At 39.6% G+C, this 19,200-nt stretch overlaps 1 protein-coding gene across 5 annotated transcripts in view; it reads left to right on the top strand.

The window, feature by feature from the left end:
- The window catches only part of TDRD9 (tudor domain containing 9), an 86,485-nt gene that overhangs the window by 36,559 nt on the left and 30,726 nt on the right, over positions 1-19,200 (top strand). For all 5 annotated transcript variants that reach the window (XM_042799200.1, XM_042799204.1, XM_042799202.1 and 2 more), the window contains exons 8-13: positions 5,655-5,758; positions 10,284-10,342; positions 15,010-15,064; positions 15,217-15,301; positions 15,992-16,049; positions 16,651-16,755. In XM_042799200.1, the coding sequence (XP_042655134.1) occupies positions 5,655-5,758; positions 10,284-10,342; positions 15,010-15,064; positions 15,217-15,301; positions 15,992-16,049; positions 16,651-16,755 (466 nt within the window). The remainder of the gene's footprint in view (positions 1-5,654; positions 5,759-10,283; positions 10,343-15,009; positions 15,065-15,216; positions 15,302-15,991; positions 16,050-16,650; positions 16,756-19,200) is intronic.

The raw sequence follows: 19,200 nt of genomic DNA, 5'->3' as shown, positions 1-19,200 counted from the left end.
ATGAAAATGTTAGAATAATAGATACTCACCAAATCCCTGGTGGCCACTTAACAGCCTATATGGCTGCACTGGAGAATTGCTGCTCTAATGCCTAAGGAGGGTAGTAACGGCTGAAGATTCATTTGCTGTGTCAATCTGTAGTTTATGAAGTATATTTGTTTGTAGAGCTCCTGACGTGTTACTGTATTGCAGGTATCTGCGTAGACAACCGATAATGAAGGAATAAATTTAAGTTTGGATTAATCTGGTATCTGGTTTTATAATAGGAGTTTGTTTTACAGTTGAAAACCAGCTGTAGAGGAATTTACTTGAGTGTCTGAACTCTTTCAGTATTATGGTCCAATGCAAGAGATAAACAGGTTAAAGCAAAGTAGAACAAATGCACTTGGGGTTTATTAGTGACAACCCCTCTAAAAATAACTGAGGCATGGGAGTAATTTTTGGTCAGTTTTGATAGTTCAGAATACTGTTATGAGGTTAATACAATGAATAAAACGGGGGATGAACTTAAAAAGTAGCAGTATGTGAATATACTGTTGTTATTTAGCTTTCATCCCTCAATTCTGAAGAAACTAAACTAGAGAAATAAAACATTGATTATGCCTCAACACAAGCAAGCTAAAATCAAAGGCTGTCAACTGTTCAAGTTTTAATGCAGTCAAAAAAATAAACTAAATGCATATAGCGGTTGGCCCATCGGTTTTTATACATTAGTATGGCAGCTCAGATAGATATGGAGGAGATTAATAGGTGATTTTTGTAAAAGATTTTTGATGGTAGATGACAAGAAACAACTAAGAAATTCAGTGAGAAGTCTACTTCAATCAAATTGCATTTGTCATAGCTGCACTTCAAGCTGAATGTCAGCTGCCACACCTTTCACCTCGGAGATTGTGGACAAAAGATACTGCTTTCAGTGCTTACGCCTTTTTTATTTTTTTTGTCTGTATATATGAACATTAAGCTTTGATTTTATTTCTTTTTTTAAATACAGTTTTCATCTTTTTATGTTGTGTTGTCCTAGCTTATAGCCATTCTGTTGTTTAGTAGGAGAAGAATACCTTAAGGCAACAATAGAAGCACATAAGTGCTCTTGTAGCTTTATTTTAAAAACACTTAAAAACATGGAAGATCTAAGATTGACTTATATAACTCTAATGAAAATGAAAGCAGACCCTCACTGTTAAGGCAGTTAATGAGTTAAAGCTGCCATATGGAAGCAAGGGCACATCTTTTATCACGCTAAAATCACAACCAGTTAACTGCTTGAGGTACAGGCTTCAAGCTTTAGTTGTTAATATTTTATTTTTGTCTATAAAAGCCTGTAAAATTCACATAAAAGAATATGGAAGTTAAAAGAAAGAGCAGTCTTTGATTTTTAGACAAACATATTTTTTCAAGTTTCTTTTTGATTTTAAAATTAATAACTAGAAAATCAGATTATATAAATCATAACTCATTCATTTTAAAAGCATCTTGACTGAAATCAGTTTAGTCCTTTGTCTTGTTTGCTGAGGTACAAACCTTTTTCCCTTCTCAAAAAATCTTAAACTAATTAGATGTCCCTGTATAAATGTAGAATTCTTTTATGAATCCTGCAGAACTCTTGGCTTTAATACATGACTTGTCTCTGTAGGTGATAATGTTTTACAACTATGCTTGAAAACAAAAATTTTCTTTAAGAACTTCTGATTTGGATAATTTGGGAATTCACTGGTATCAGTTCAGATTTGAAAGATAAACAGAAATGGCAGTCCTTACTTTTTCTTCTGTATGCCTGTTTGCAGTAAATGCTTTACTCTGTAGGAAGGCTTTTGAAGGAAAACATGAAAATAAGAGGGAAGGAAGGGAGAAACACTTCAGTGTAGCACTAGCTTACCCATGCCCAAGTACTGGGTCATTTATAGGTGGTACTGTTGAATTTTTTGAGTAGGTTTATAAAAAGTAGTTTCTTTTTCTTTTGGCATAATGGCCTTTGTAAGCACAGTGTTCTGGATATTTAACTGGATCATTATTTTGTCATATCTACACCCTCTAAGCCCCAGGGAATCAGTGTTATTGGGAGAAATGCATGTAGGTTGTATCTAGCCAAATTTAAAGCTAGATAAATGCTTGCTTATTGCTGTAGTAGAGTATGGGAGATATCAAATGCAAATTAATTGTACAGTTAATTCTGTGAGCAGATTTTAAAAATGTAAGCAACTGGGGAGTCTAGGTGTTAGTCTTCAGCAATAAATCTATGAAATCTCATGTCTCTACTTCTTACCTAAGGTAAAAAAACTTTTCCATTTTTGACCTGCAGATGTAAAAACTATCTCATATCCTTGGACCTGAAGTCAGAGTCCAGGTGAAATACAGTGAACTGCTACCAAAAGCTATTCTGATTATGTTGTATTCTGCAGTCAACTCTACCTGGGCTTTTGGATTTGCTGTTTGTCATATTGTTACCTTTAATTAGAAGTGATTTGGTAGCCTTGTCATGTTACAGAATACTAGAGGTACAATCAGTAAAAAAGCTGAAAAGGCAAATTTGACAGTTTGAAAATTGAAATTTGAAAAGGCAGTTGAAAGTTGGAAAGACAGATTTAAGCAGGGGTAATCTAAACCAAGCAGTCTTATGTTTGAGCAGCCCAGAAAACATAAATTCCTTAGATTATCACACATACTGGTGAAGAAAAAGTGCTACTTCTCAAAACTGCTAGAATGTTGTCTGTGATTTCTCATGGACTAATGAAGCTTCATTGGAAAAGCATTACTACAGTGGGTGTAAAATGCTATTAAGAACATTGTAAAATTCTTACAGATGGATTTTTTTGATCCTCTAATCCATCCTCTGCCAGAAGAAAGTGGGATCATTTTCTCAGGGTTTTCAGAGAGGAATCTTTCTGCAGATAGCAAGGCATCCCAGGGTTGACATGATATAGTGTTACAGGTTGACTGGTCTGGTAAGGGTTGGAAAGCCAAGAACTGAGGTTGCAATTGCAAAAGCCGATCTAAATCTGCATTGCCAAACTGGTCCTAGCAGTAGGGCTTTTATGATTCTGTCGTGAGCCCTCTCGGAAAGGGAAACTGGTAGAAGAATAACTGACTTCATTTTAATAGTTGAGACAGTTCCGTTTTCTGCAGTTGTAGCTCTCTGAAACATCTCTACTAGGTCAAATGTGTACAGTTGCAGGCCAGCCTTCAGATCAGGTTAAAACTGTTTTGGCACTGAACCTTGAACATGCAGCCCCAGTGCTGGAGCTGGGAAAGAATTAAAGGAAATGACACTTCTACTTCTTTTGCCTTTTCTCCCAGTAACACCTTGAGAGACTGAAATATTAGAGTCAAAACTGTAGGGTTTTTTTATTTGGTTTGGGGTTTTTTTAGATTAACTCTTCTCCTTCCCACATTCTTATTTACACTTTGATAATACCTCTTTCTGGCTTTCATTTTGCTTTGTTAGTAAGGTAAGCCATTGCTATTCTCCTTTTACAAGAAAGTCTCTTCAGTCTTCTGGTCATCGAAGTCATAATTTGCTTCTGTTCAAGTTGCAGCTGATCCCCTTAAAACCTGGTAAGAATGGCAGATGTATTGTTAGTCCTAATCTGTTTCCCCAGCATCACAAACTGAGTACCTGTTGGCTTCAAGAGTTCTCTTATTTCAAAGGCTGGCAATTATGCTGGCTGAAAACTTTGGCAAGACCTGAGTCACTTGGGGGGGGGGGGGCAGTTCTGTACAGTGTCACTGACACATGGCACTCCTGGAATGCCTTTCCTGACCTGGGGCCATGTTTACCTTTTAGCAGCATTACAATGGAAGATAGCTATTTTCTTATGATCAGAGTAGTTGGTCCAGGTGGTTAATTTCAGCCAATACACCATCTGCTTGTACCCAAATTTTGTAATCTTCAGATGCCTATGTTACACATTGTTTTACCAGATTTCATCTCACTTCAGACAGTTGAAGGACACGTTATATGAATGATACTCTTACCAGTACACGTGATGTGTTCCAATGAGATCAGTATATCCTTTTCAGTTGCTTTTTTGCCCATTGAAAACTTGCGCAGAATCTTCTTTTGCTTATATGGTAAATGGAGTGTGTAATCCTAGTTTTGTGCTTGATTAAAATAAAAGCAAATCTCTGTGAAATGTGGACAATTGGTAAATACCTTCTGCTTCTTTTACAGAAAAACCTGGAATATCTTAGTTTTGTGTGTATAAACCTTAAGTATTATTTCTGGCCATTCAGCTTGCATTTTGATTTCCTTTCCACGAGTGACTTTTTCTTTACATTTTATATCCTTGTTAAGTCCCTGGCTACAGCTGTATCCTACCTTATGCTGGTATTTATCTGCACGTATTTGCCAATTACTACTGATTGTTGCATTTTTATTGTTACTGTGCAGTCCAGTTCTTCTGAAATGTTATGCTTAAAGCACAAATGTTCAGTTCTCACTGTTGCTTCAATTATATAGTACCATTCATTAAAAATAAAAATGAGAAATCTAAGCCTAAATAAAGCTGTATTTGAATAATAAAATACTACCATAGTGTAACAAGCAACAGGTGAAGGTGAATGTTAGGCTAGGAGAAATACTTGGCTGAGCATAGAAGTAAAAATGGAGCTTTGTTAGCTAGTGCAAAAATATGATTTCTTAAAGCGTACACACACATATATGATCACTTGAATGTATTGTTTTTGGGGGAGAATCTTGGGTTACTTAAACTGCTAGCATAAAAGTGTAAAAGTAAATATTTCACTTGAGTGGAGGGAGGAGAAAGAAGAAAGAACTTCCATGGTGTAATAGGAGAGAGAGAAATGCAGTTTGACTGTAGGATTTATAATCATGTGAAGTATGTGAAGAGCAGATTATGCTGTAATACAAGTCTAGAAAAGTTAGAGACAGCAATTAGTCCAGTACAGAGTTTCCACTAGAATGATGAGAAGCCCTGTGAATGAAAGGTGAGCAATGATGGAAAGCCATTTTCTCTGAGGTAAAAATATGTAATATTTATAGACCATTCCCAGAGCATGTCTAGTTTGTTAAGCATTTATTTTTTAAAAACTGAAGTGTGATTAAATTCCTGTCTTTTCTCTAAAGAGTTGATGGTTTGTGTACTTAGATATTAAAGCCATGAGTTTGTGACAGAATGTTGGAAAACAGTATAGATAGAATCATCGTGGTTATATTGTGTACAACAGAACCATAGCTTTTTGGCACAGTATGACTTAAAACAAAAGATCCGTTAAATGCAAAGACAATTTAAATGAGAAAGAGGTACCTGATTGATTTGGCAATCAATTTGTAGCACCTGTGAGGATTGTGCCTGCCTTGTACGAATTCCTCTCTTTGTCATCCTGTGCTTAATGTCCTCATTTGCTTAACACTTCTGGATAAGGAGTATGTTCTGCAAACATTAGGGAATGGATTGTGGGCTAGTGCTTATCTTAAGTAAATATCAGAAGTGTTTCTTTATCATTAGAATGGTAGAGTGCTTGAAGGAAGATATCTATTTAGAAGGTAATGAATGCTCCAGATTAAGTTACTTTCTTGTACAGCTTCTGTGCTGGATCAGTTTTAATCAAAAAGCACTCAACAAACTGACACGTGTGATCTAGACTTTGGCCTGTTATACTGTGTTAACCCCAATACTTTCTTCTCCACACAGCTTCCCCCTCAAAGAATTGAGGAACCAGTGATAGTAAAGGAAATGTATGAAGTAGCAGTGTCTTTGATTGAGTCATTCGATGAGTTGGAGATGAAGAGCAATAGGTAAGATACAGTTCAGGATCCAGAATCAGTGTTTTTTTGGGGAAATGAGACACTAATTAAGGAACAGTAGCAGCCTGTGTATTATAGTTACTAGTGATACTTAACTTTCTGTGCATCTCTGGTTTGCTTTTATTTTATATATTTGTGTGATTTCCACTCAGGGTAGTCATGCTAAGACTGCTTGTAGGTCTTACTGAATGCCTTGTGTTCCTGAAATACACTTCATGCCCTGGAGTGTGACCATTCAAGCCAGCCATGTTATATGGAAACTAGAATCTTTCCTGCAGACCAGGGCTGAATGTTACTTATATGAAGAATAAAACCAGAACTACTATTTTGTGTTATAAATTAAAACATACATTAAGCCATGAAAAAAGAATACAAACAAGGCACTGATTTTCACTGGCGGTTTAACTAATGCCTTACTGTCTTTTGAAATAACTAAACATTAATTTATGTTACTTTCATGTCTTATAAATTGTTGTTTATAATCTAACCCATAGTAAAGTTATTTCTACAATTTTGGTCTAACAGAGTGCATATTTAGTTTAGGAATGTTTTTTGTTCCCATATAATCTAATCATTTATAAGTGTATGATGAAGAAATAATTTTATTTTGTAAGCTTAACTTTTTTTTTCAAACTTAGTATTATGTAAACTTTGAAATTTTAAGAAAGCATTGCTTAGGCTTACCTGAGCAGCTGTCAGCTGAAACGCTGAAGTACAGATGTTTATGGAGGTACGTAAAAATTTGGCAGTATCTTCTTTACAATATGTGGTGACATCTGAGCTTTTTTTGTTGATGATTTCTTTCCATCTTTTCAATTAAGCTGTTTTACTGTAGTTTAGAATGGTAAAATTAATCTACTTTTTACTAATAAGCTACCTTTTATAAGCAAACCAGAATGCACTTACCATTTTAACTTTCAATACCAAAAGGGCTATTATGAATCAGAATCCTAAAACGGTTTGGGTTGGGAGGGACCTTAAAGATCTTCTAGTTCCAACCTCCCTGCTACAGGCAGGGACACCTTTCACTAAATCAGGTTGCTCAGATCCCCGTCCAACCTGGCCTTGAGCCCTTCCAGGGAGGGGGCAGCCACAGCTTCTCTGGGCACCCTGGGCCAGCGCCTCACCACCCTCACAGTGAAGAATTTCTTCCTTATTTCTAATGTAAATTTATCCTTTTTCAGTTAAAAACCACTATCCCTCATCCTATCACTACACTCCCTGATAGCCTCCCTCCCCATGTTTCCTGTAGCACCCCCTTAAGTACTGGAAGGCTGCTAGGAGGTCTCCCCAGAGCCTTCTCTTCCCCAGGCTGAACACCCCGAACTCTCTCAGCCTGGCCTCCTAGGGCACATGCTCCAGCCCCCTGATGATCGTCACGGCCTCCTCTGCACCTGCTTGAGCAGGTCCATCTCCTTCTTACACTGGAGGTCCCAGAGCTGGACCCAGCACTGCAGGTGGGGCCTCACGAGAGCGGAGTAGAGGGGGAGAATCCCCTCCCTCAACCTGCTGGCCACACTTGTGATGCAGCCCAGAACATGGTTGGCTTTTCTGGGCTGCGAGGGCTCATTGGTGGCTCATAGTCAGTTCTCCATCCACCAACACCCCCAGGTCCTTCTGTGCAGGGCTGTTCTTCAGCCACTCCTCGCCCAGCCTGGATTTGTGCTTGGGATTGCCCTGACCCACGTGCAGGACTTCGCACTTGGCCTTGTTGCACTCCATGAGGTTTGCCCAGGCCCCCCTCTCCAGCCTGCCCAGGTCCCTCTGGGTGGCATCTCTGCCCCCCAGCGTGTCACCACACCGCACAGTTTGGTGTCATCAGCAAACTTGATCCCACTGTCTGTGTTGCCAACAAAGATGTTAAACAGCACTGGTCCCAGTACTGACCGCTGAGGATCACCACTTGTCCCTGCTCTCCACTTGGACATCGAGCTGTTGACTGCAACTCCGGGTGCGATCTTCCAGCCGATCCCTTATCCACCGAGTGGTTCATCCGTTAAATCCATGTGTCTCGAATTTAGAGACGAGGATTTGATGCAGGACAGAATCAATTGCTTTGCACAAGTCCAGGTAGATGATGTCAGTTGCTCTTCCCTTATCCATGAGCACTGTAATTTCATCATAGAAGGCCACTAAATTGCTCAGGCACAATTTGCCCTCAGTGAAGCCATGTTTGCTGTCACCGGTCACCTGCTTATTTCTTATGTGCTCTAGCATAGTTTCCAGGAGCATCAGCTCCATGATCTTGCAGAGCACAAAGGTGAGACTGACTGGCCTGTAGTTCCCCAGGTCTTCCTTTCTTCCCTTTTTAAAAATGGGGGTTATTTCCCCTTTGACTGTAAGTAGGAAGTTTACTAGACTGCCCCAGTTTCTCAAATACGATGGAGAGCGGCTTAGCCTATTCCTCTGCCAGTTCCCTCAGGACCTGTGGATTCATCTCATCAAGTCCCATGGACTTATGCACCTTCAGGTTCTTTAGATGGTCTCAGGCCTTATCTTTTCATACAGTGGATGGTTCTTCATTCTCCCAGTCCCCGCCTTTACCTTCTCCATCTTGGACAGTGTGGCTGGAGCACTTGCTGGTGAAGACTAAGGCAAAGAAGTCATTGAGTACATCAACCTTCTCCATATACTGGGTAACCAGGTCTCCTGTTTTCTTCCAGAGAGGGCCCACAGTTTCCCTAGTCTTGCTTTTATCACTGACATAACTATAGAAGCTTTTCTTGTTGCCCTTGGCATCCATGGCCAGATTTATTTCTATCAGGGCTTTGTCTTTCCTAACCTGATCCCTGGCTCCTTGGACAATTTTCTCTGTATTCCCTCCAGGCTTCCTGTTCTTGCTTCTACCCAATGGTCATGGTTTAAGCTCAGAGGACAAATGAGCACCATGCAGCGGCTTACTTCCCCTTCCACCCAAGCACTGAGAAGGAGAAAATAAGCCAGGCTTGGGATTTGAGATAGCACAGGGAGGGATAAATCACCCATTATGGTCACTGGCAAAAGGCAAACTCATTAAGGGAAGGAAAAAAGAACATAGATTTATTACACAGTAGCACCACCACCACTTAACAAAACAGCACAGTGAGAAGCGTTATCACACCTTGAGAACATCTTCCCCCACCCCTTTCCTTCCCTGGCTCAGCTCTGCTCCCAGTATCTCTACCGCCTCCCCTCAGCAGTGCAGGGGCAGGGAACTGGGGGTACAGTCAGTGCTGCCACTTCTTCCATCTTGGGGTGGGGGACAGAACTTCTGGAAATTCTTCCCCCTGCTCCAGCATGGTCCCTCTCCCACAGGAGACAGTCCTCCCCAAACTTTCTCCAACGTGAGTCCCTCCCACAGGCTGCAGCCCTTCCTGAGCTGCTCCGGTGTGGAACACCCCCGCATGCTGCAGTTCTCCCAGTGCCAAACTACAACAGTGGGGGCTGCTTCTTCCCACATGGTCCTGGCTTCCTTTGGATGCAGACACCTTTGTTTTCTGTGTGAGGCCCCTCACAGGCCATAAATCAGTGTCTGCTCCTACTTCATGGATGGAAGAGGGGGCCGCCCTGTCGTCTCACCACAGGATACAGGGGGGTCTCTGCTCTGGCACTCCTCCCCCCTCCTTTCTTCCTCCATTTCTCCACTGACCTTGGTGTTCATGCAGCTGCCACAACTCCTCCTCACAAGTCCAACTCCTCCTCCCAGGTCCCTGCTTAAATATGTTATCGCAAAGGCACAGCTGATTGGCTCAGCCTTGGTGCAGAGCTGGGTCTGACTTGGAGCTGGGGGAGCTTCAAGAAGCTTCTCACAGGGACCACTGCTGTAGCCCTCTCCTCTGCTACCAAAAAGCTCACCGCCCAAACCCAGGATACCACTGTAGGCTTCCTCTTTGTGTTTGATCTGTGAACATCCATTGTTACGTACCTTCCATTAAATACTATACTTTACATTCATTATATTATAGTTTGAGAATAGAGACTTTCAAGATGCCTGAAAAAATTTTACATCAAGAATAATTACAACAAAGAATATGAATTCTGTATTATGTTAAGGTGATTTTAGCTTCTTGACTCGTAACAGATTAATGAAGGATGTCTCCCTCAAAGTTTGTCATGACCTGTAGTTCTTGGTAATGATTAGCTTTTTTACATGTTAGGCATTTGTTAAAGGTGTCTGGTGATATTTTTAGAATACAAGAGTATTACATAAACTTGAAAAATTACTGTATAAGTTTCCATAGAATTCTGCAGTAGTATACTATGTTTTCATTTTAAGATCTTTGGTAACCTAATTTTGGTTTATTTTATTGCTAAATAAGAATGTTTCTGACTTAATGATCTAGTTCTAGTGCTTATATGTTGTGTTTTTCAGAAAGCATGCCTACAAGTTTTATTTTGAATTCCATTTTTTCAGAAAGTTTAAAAAATACATGTTACAAAGAGTGTGCAGTTCTGCTTGTTCTTGCAGAATAAAATAACTTGGGGTAATAAAGTAGACTGAGGTTGTAAAACTAATGGAACTGCATATTCCTGTTAGGGAGAAAAAAACCTCGAGTGTTACATCAGAACGTGGAAGTGTGCTAGTATTTTTACCAGGTAAGTATATGTCTTAACTTTGTTTTTCCTTATTTGTCATCTAAAGAGCTTTCTTCCGGCACTTTTTCCAGGGATTTATTAAACATATATTTAACTGGAGTTGATTGGTCTATTTGGGTATTTTTCTTGTAAACTTGTTTAATTATAGCAATAATTGGAAGAGCTGTGAGTCCAAAATTAAGACTTCGTATGTTTTAAAAATGAAGTTACAGTAATTAAATTAATTCTACAATTAATTCACAGGAATCCAGATGACACGGTGAGGTCTGTCCCTAGCAGGACTTTCTAACATCTTTATGAAGGTCACTTCCCTGCTGTGTTGAGCTTAGCAGTAGACATGTTAGCACTAGGGCTGGAAACATGGTACAGCAGCATAAAGATGTACTGCACTTGAAGAGTAGCTTTCAGTGGAGGGTGCTCCCTGCCAGCTAAAAGGAATTAGAGCTGCCTTTCTTGGAGTTACCCTCTATAAAATCAATGGGTAGAAGAAATTACTTCATTATGTCAACATAGGACCCATTGTAGTTTGCCATTAATAAAGTAGGGCGAGTATCTCCATTGCCTCTAGCTTCTCATATTGGTGTTTGTCTGGTGTGCTTTCAGACTTCCTCAGGCCCTCTGCATCTTCATTTCAGGCTGAAATTACTTTTTAGCATGTTCAGTTCCCAAATCTTCTTTTCTTTCACTTTGAAGTGTTTTTTATTGTGCTGCTATCCCTGATGGCTTGTAACTGCAACTGATAAAATAAAACTTTTTGTTGAAATATATTTGGTATATTCATGAAAACCTGTGTAGATAGTGCTTTCTGAATGAGCTGGTACTCAGTTTTTTATTGTTGCTGTTCAGTGTTTAACCTTGGCCTGGATACTCAAGACTGATCTTGAGCATGGGATTAGTGAAGAAAATTTCAAGATGTATTTGCTAATAGTCTTTATACAGAACTGGAGAAAAGGGGAGGAGACCCCTTAGTTTACAAGAGGGCAGTTGAGATAGAGATTTGTGTAAAAAATAACCTCAACATCTAGGACACCAATTTGAGATGCCTAGATTTTTTGAGTGCTTACAATTGCATAGTGTTTTGCACATACAAAATAACACTCTTATTGACATTTCAAGCTGAGTAGGCATCAGCAGTCAGAGAGCATAGTCCCGTGCTGAGCACTACTGTTACATAATTTTTGCCCACTCTTTGTGGAACTCGGTGATGGGGCAGAATCTGCTTCCATAGAGCAGCTGCAGCTGTCTTGAGTAGGATGCCATCTTTTCCCTTTTTGTTGTAATTGCCTGTCTTGTTCAGTGCTTAATCTTTTTTTTTTTTTATGCTACCAAGTCTGATTCTTTACAGAAAAATATCTTTCAGTACTCAGCTCTCATTTGATTCCAGAGCTAGTCTGTCCCTAGGTATGAGGTGATAAAGCGCCATGCTAAACTGTACAGTGATTTTTTTTTTTTTAATATATATGCATAAATAATATCCCAGTGAGCTGCATTAAGTTTGAACAACCAATCTTAGTTCTGGCATTTTTTCATTTAAGTGCTTGACATAGCAACCTTAATGTTACTTGAGCATGTGTGTTGGTGTCTAGTTCCTTAGACTCTTTAAAGAGGTCAGACAGTGTTGACTGAATATTCACTGAGCTACACCTTCAAGTATATAACATGCCAGACTAGCTGAGGGCCTAAATGAATGCAACAATAGGTTGTCATCCTCTTCAGGAGCTTGTTGAAGATGAGGATGGTGTAATTTCGCTGTGCTTCACATGCACTTGCTGGTGGCAGGCATTGCATAGCTTAAAGTTCTAGGGTTTTCTTTCAGAGGATGTCCTGAGCTTTTATCTGTTCTACTAGTGACAGTCTCTTTGTCTGTTTTGTATTTTTTGCACCACTCTCATTATTGCCCTGGTATGTTTGCCAAACAAATTTTGTTACTAGCTAACTGTTTCATTCCAGTATCTGTCTCTCCTCCTGGCAGCCTTTTGTTCTGTAGGTGTCATGATCAACTCTTGTCACATCCAGAACTGGGCAGCACATACTGTGAGGAACTGAATGAGTTAATGCCTCAAACATTCACTGATGTGGAAAGCCCCAAGGACAAGTTGTGGCCTTTGTGGTTAGTCTAAGAAACAAACAAACTGTCTGCCTAGGGAAACAGGGTGCATGGCTCCACTCCCTCGAAGTTGTATTGCCAAGTTCCCTAAATAAGCCTTGGAGGGGGAGATACAGACTGAGTAAAACCATATGTTCAGGTTAATGCCTACACTTGAATTTAGGAGCTTGATAAATGATGTCAGACTTGCTAATGACTGTACTGTTGAAGGACAGCTAAAAGATTGGAGAGGGAAAACAGCTGGCACCACGTGGAGCCAAAGTTTGGATAACTGCCCAAGAAGCAAAAACTGGGTAAAAGTAAAGGTGTCGGGGGAGATCACAACCAGACTCAACTGGACAAAAGGATTAATGTACCCCATTCCCCCTCGACACATGAACAGAACCCATGCACTTCTTCTTCCTCACATGCAAATGAGTTCATGGAATACATGCATGTCTTTGTCTAGTATGCAAATCAGCCAGTAAGATTAATTTTAAAAGTGACTGAAAACTTTGCTGGCTGTGCACCTACCACCCAAGATTACTAGACCTGAGACAACACTGGAACCTGGGGTAGTGATCTGGATTCTTTGACTTTTTCTCCCTTCCTTTTCTTCCTTTATTTTCTTTCTTGTAGATTTACCTATAAGAGGCCACATCTCTTATTATCTGTTTTCCAAGTTTAAGTTGTTTCTACTGCGAGTAAAACATTTTTTAAAAGTTTGGTGTCATTTCACATTAATTTAACTTGAACTTTAACTTGTGGAACTTTTACAACTCCCTGGGCTCCCAGTCCAGGTTGTAACAGATACTGCTTGCTGTGTCTAATCAGTAATTACTAGACTGATTAATAGTTACTATTAATATTGGTTATGCAGAATATGCTTCTACCAATCATGGATCAAGCTTCTTTTAATTGTTTTTAAACATAAATTGCTTTCAAGTGTTGATGTCTTACTTGAATATGTAACCAGGCAGTATGGCGAGTAGGAAGCACTAGACAGCCAGATAATTGAGCAGTACCTAATGGGATCAAGTAGGTCTGGCACGCTGTCTCCGAACAGGCCATATCATGGTATTTTTGTGTTTTCTCTGTGTCTTTAAATATATCTTTAATTACATGCTCTAGTCCATGAACAGACACCTTTTTTCATACTATAATAATCTTAAAAAGTGATCCTGGTTTTATATTTTCCAGTCCGCATGTTTTTCTCTACAGTGATGAAGGTATTTTGCTTAGAGCTTTAATTGCTTTACTACTGTGCTAGTCATTAGTTTGTTATTTGGCCAGTTACTTGCATTCTCAAGTACTCTTACTTCATTTGAGCTGTGGTGTAAGTTAGGCTTCCTGACTATCTTTTTTTTTAGGTTCTAATGACATTGCTTTCCCCTGTGGCAGTCTCACACAAAGGACATCTGAAATGTTTACATTTCCCTCTGATTACCTCACCATCACCAATTTTTTTTCCTCTTCCAACTCACCTGTTCTCACCCCAATCCTGACTTCTTTTATCTCCCTTACCTGTAGTCACTTCCTTTCATTTACCAGTTTCAACCTTTCTGACTCCAGTAGTTGATTAATCTCCATGTTCTCCTGCAATTTCTTTTTCCAACTAACCTTGTATTATGTTGGTTTCTTGTTGAGTCTATTTCTCCTTTTCTTGCCCCAATTTCTTGCTTTCTGGCCTTTTTACCTTGCTTACCTGAACTCAATCACAATTTCCAGCCCATCACATACCCTTCTTTTCTCTTATTTATGATTTAACTTATTCTTGTCTCTTGTCTTTCCTGAAAATACCTCTACTCCTCCACTTGCATTTGTCTTCCTTCCTTCTCACTTGTGAAACCAAGTAACAGTCACCTAAACAGTGCAGGAATTTTCACATCAAGGTGTTCAAACTGCTTTTAGCCTCACTGAAAATTGCAGCAATCCTGTACTGCAGTTACAGAATAATTTCATTTTTAATGTCCAACTAGGGGGCAGACTTTTGAAAATGGGGCTTTTGGAATTGAAGCCTCAATAAGAAGTAAACTAGGCTTCTCAAAGATTTATGTGTGTGGAGGTATTCAGGAAAACAGCAAAAATCCTGTAGTCATAAGATTTCCCCTGGCACACATTAAATCCATGCCCCAGAGAATGGGTACTGGACTGCCAAAGTTAAGATGGGTAAGGCATAAATAGCTAATCTTAATTTTTTTTTTTCCTTGCCCCAACTCTTGAAAACAGCTTGTTTTGTCTGAAATACCCAATTTTATCCTAAATCAGATATTTAACATGTGGTGAACATTGTTAGTAGTAAGGAACTGAAGCAGGAGCTAATTATGGGACACTGGCAGATGGCCTTTATGTCTGATATTGCCACTTTAAGTGTAAAATTATGCAAAATGGCTTTTGAAAAATTGACTCAATGTTTCAGTGACTCATTGCATTTGCTGTTTAACTCTTCTGCCAATTTATTATACGTTGAAAAGGAGGTAATAATGAAAGTCAACTAAGATTTAAATAGATAGGAGAATTGGTTTTAGAATTGCTGGTGATGACTAAAAAGAAAACAAACTCTTGATTACTTTTTCCCTAGGTTTGAGTGAAATAAGCTACATGCACTCATGTCTCTCAAATATGTTTAACAAAAGGTAAGCTAGACCACATTTGTTTCAGTTCAGTTAAACTTGAACATGAATCCTTCAGCTGTATGACTTGTCATTTTATAATACAATTTAGCAGAGGTGTAATTAATTTTTGTATTCTTGCATCAGTTAATATTTCACTAATATATTTTCTTTAGGTGGCAACTGTATCCACTTCACTCATGTGTGACATTAGAGGAACAGAGTAATGTATTTTTGACTACCGTTCCTGGTTACAGAAAAGTAAATATTGTTGAATCATTACTTTTTTAATTGTGTGAAACATTTTGCTAGAGTAATAACATCAAATAATAATGTATGTAAATTAATATTAGCTGTGCCAACTCAAACCATTGTGTGAGGGCAAAGCGGTTGTTTGTTTTCTTCAAAATGTAAACTGATTGCCTTTCTTACCAAGCTGTTGCTTTAACTGATGTTTAGACCTTAAGAGAAGTGCAATAAGGAAGTTATCCTTAAATTATTGTGATGCTCTCTTTATCCTTCAGAATAGTTTATACATGTCAATTTTTGCACCTGTGTGACAGCAGTATGCTGCTGGTGGCATTGCATAGCAAAGTAGTCTTGCAGTAGGGGGTGTCTTGACTACTTTGTACCCCACATTTTGGCTAGTGTCTTGGTTTTCTGTATCACTGCTAACAGTGTGATGTTCTGTTATGACAAAGGCATAAGGAAATATTTTAATTCTTCCTCTTATTGTCATATGCTATACTACTTTATGCTTTTCTGATCTTAGGACAACAAAGTACAAGTTTTCTTGTGTTGTATAGCTCTTTTAATATGCAGAGCAGAAATACTGTGTTGCGATTACCTTTATATTTCTTCATAGAAAGTTGTTTTGTTTCATGTAGAAGCATTAAAGTGAGTGATTTTTTCTTCATGCTTTCATTGCTCATTTTTTGCTTCAAAACTTAGGTTATTCTATCCACAAACATAGCTGAGAGCTCTTTAACAGTACCAGATGTTAAGTATGGTAAGTCATCTAAATCTTGTAGTTGTATATACATTGTATTTGTAAAGTTTTCCTTATTTGTGCTAGCCTAAATCTCCACAACATGTCACCGTTTTACAAAGCATTGCTGTTGGAGTTTAATGGTTGAATTCTTTCTTTCACAACAGAGAACAGTTTTAAATGTGAATATATGAGCAAATAGTAGAGCTACTGAGTGGGGTGTTGGTTTTAATCTTTACAAGATGGGGGAGAAGAAATAATTCAAAATGCAGTAACAAGCCAAAGCAGACCTCATGTCACAAGTACATTAAGCTTTTTCTTGACGTTCTGACTATGTTTTGAAATAATTGCATCAGATTAAGCAAATTCTAACATGTCTAAATGCAGAAATAATTACATTTTTATGCTTGTCATCTGCACTAACTTTATTTTATGTTAGAATCTATTTGTGGTTCTGTTAGCATTCAGAGTATCCTGGGTCTGGTGGTTTACAAATCTAATGTTCTCTTCCTGGTTTTCAAATAACTGAAAATTTTCTGGTAACAAAATCATTCAGTATTTTTTCCACTGCCATATGAGGATAAATTGTTCTATAGTATTTTCTTTGTTTTCTTAATTGCAGTGATAGATTTCTGCTTAACTAGAACTTTGGTTTGTGATGGAGAAACCAATTACCAAAGTTTGAGGCTTTGCTGGGCATCTAAAGCAAACTGTAATCAAAGAAAAGGTAAGATGACAGTAGGTAGTGGAAAGGAATTTTAGAAGCTAACTCTCATGGAGTATTCTGTGTTTCTTTTTTATTTAGAGTAAAAAGGACAGATTATTTTTGCCATGAATACTTTATACAAAAACATAATTCTTATTCATGTCAGGATCTTAAAATGTGATTGAACAACTACACCTGAATGTTTTATTTTGTTCAAGTATTTTTCCGTGGGAATGTTTTATACTTTACTGGAAAATGCTAAAATTCCTGGACCATGAAACTTACCAGGATTCTTTGGTATATAATAGTCATTTTTTTATCATGGGCCATTTTTAAAAAGGGGAGATAGGTACTGCTAGGTATTTATTAACTACTTAGGAGTTTCAGCAATAAAAAAACCTTTCATGTCCATTTGTCGCTCTTCAATCAGTTGAGCTACCTGCAGCAGTGTCTCTAGTGTAGATCAGTGTTTGTAATACAAGGTTTAAGATTTCATATCAGCTCTTCTAGTAAGACAGGGCTCTTAAATATCAAAATCTTTTTGTTTCAGTCAAAAAGAGTACTAAATAAATTAATAACAGTGACATTTTTAGATATAAAACGAGCCTCATTTTTAAATATTATGAGGACTTCACAATTACAGCTAGTGGTGGGTTGACCTTGACAGGACACCAGGTTCCCACCAAGCTGCTCTCTCACTCTCCCCCTCCTCAGCTGGACTGAGGGGAGAAGAGTGAGGACAAAAGGCTTGTGTATTGAGAAGGAAAGGGAGATCACTCAGCAATTACCATCACGGGGAAAACTGACTTGACTTGGGGAAACGAATTTAATTTGCTACCAATCAAATCAGAGCAGGGTAATGAGAAATAAAACCAAATCTTAAAACACCTTCCCCCCAGCCTTCCCTTAGTCCCAGGCTCAACTTCACTCCCGATTTTTCTACCTCCTCACCCTGAGTGGCACAGGGGGACAGGGAATGGGGGTTGCTGTCAGTTCATCACACGTTGTCTCTGCCACTCCTTCCCCTTCGCACTTTTCCCCTGCCCCAGCATGGAGTCCTTCCTATGGGACAGTCTTCCCATGGGAGAGCCTCCGCAAACTTCTCCAACATGGGTCCTTCCCACAGGCTGCAGTTCTTTACTAACTGCTCCAGCATAGGCCCTTTCCATGGGGTGCAGTCCTTCAGGAACAGACTGCTCCCGTGTGGGTCCCCCACGGTGGCACAGGTCCTGCCAGCAGACCTGCTCCAGTGTGGGCTCCTCTCTCCATGAGGCCACTGGCCCACCCAGGAGCCTGCTCCGGTGTGGGCTCCTCTCTCCGTGAGGCCACTGGCCCACCCAGGAGCCTGCTCCGGTGTGGGCTCCTCTCTCCATGAGGCCACTGGCCCACCCAGGAGCCTGCTCCGGTGTGGGCTTCCCACAGGGTCACAGCCTCCTCCGGGCACATCCACCTGCTCCGGTGTGGGGTCCTCCCTGGGCTGCGGGTGGGGATCTGCTCCACTGGGGACCTCCCTGGGCTGCAGGGCACAGCCTGCCTCGCCAGGGGCTTCACCAGGGGCTGCAGGGGAATCTGTTTCAGTGCCTGGAGCACCTCCTGCCCCTCCTTCTTCACTGACCTCGGTGTCTGCAGAGTTGGTCCTCATACTCTCACTCTCCTCTGGCTGCTGTTTCAAAGCAGTTTCTTCCTCTTCTTGAATAAGTTATCCCAGAGGCACTACCACTGTTGCTTATGGGCTCAGCTTTGGCCAGCAGTGGGTCTGTTGTTGAGCCAGTGGGAGTTGGCTCCGTCGGACATGGAGGAAGCTTCTAGCAGCTTCTCACAGAAGCCACCCCTGTAGCCCCCTGGCTACCAAAATCTTGCCATGCAAACCCAATACACAGCTTTTATTTCCATTTGGTTCCGGGTCAGTGTATCCTAATTCTCCTAGTGGAGTATCCCACTGGTTGGAATACCTCTTAGTTTGTTGAAGCGAATGGTGTTTGGATTTGTGAAGATAGATTTTCTGAATCACTGTGTTTTGTATAAAGAGTAGACCATAAAGGTGGCTTTGCTGTTCATTGTGGTATTTTGAAAGTTGTTTATACAGATTTTTGTCAAATAGGAAATCTGAGTATGCTCATTGTGTAAAGAAATACAACCACAAAGCATATTTACTCTTCATATAGAATCTTCAGTTTGGGAGTCTGCTAAAATTAGTGTTGACATCTTTAACTATATTAAACTTACGCCTTTTCACGGTTTGAGGAAGTGTATTTTAGCACAGGATTTGTCATGTGTTTTTAACTGAGAAAGATGAATGCTGATTTGAGGGCGGTTATGTGAAAGATGTATTCGAGTGAAATAATTAAGTTTATTTACTGCTGCTATGAAAGCAAAATGATTTTATCCGATCCTTATGTAGGAAAGGATAGAGACAGTGTCTCCACTGAGCCTGTCTACTGCAAGAGATCAAAATACTGGTCAGCC

Source organism: Tyto alba, unplaced genomic scaffold, assembly GCF_018691265.1.
Source record: "Tyto alba isolate M040663 unplaced genomic scaffold, T.alba_DEE_v4.0 Super-Scaffold_29, whole genome shotgun sequence".
Lineage (NCBI taxonomy): Eukaryota > Metazoa > Chordata > Aves > Strigiformes > Tytonidae > Tyto > Tyto alba.
This window is presented reverse-complemented; position numbering and strand designations above follow the sequence as displayed.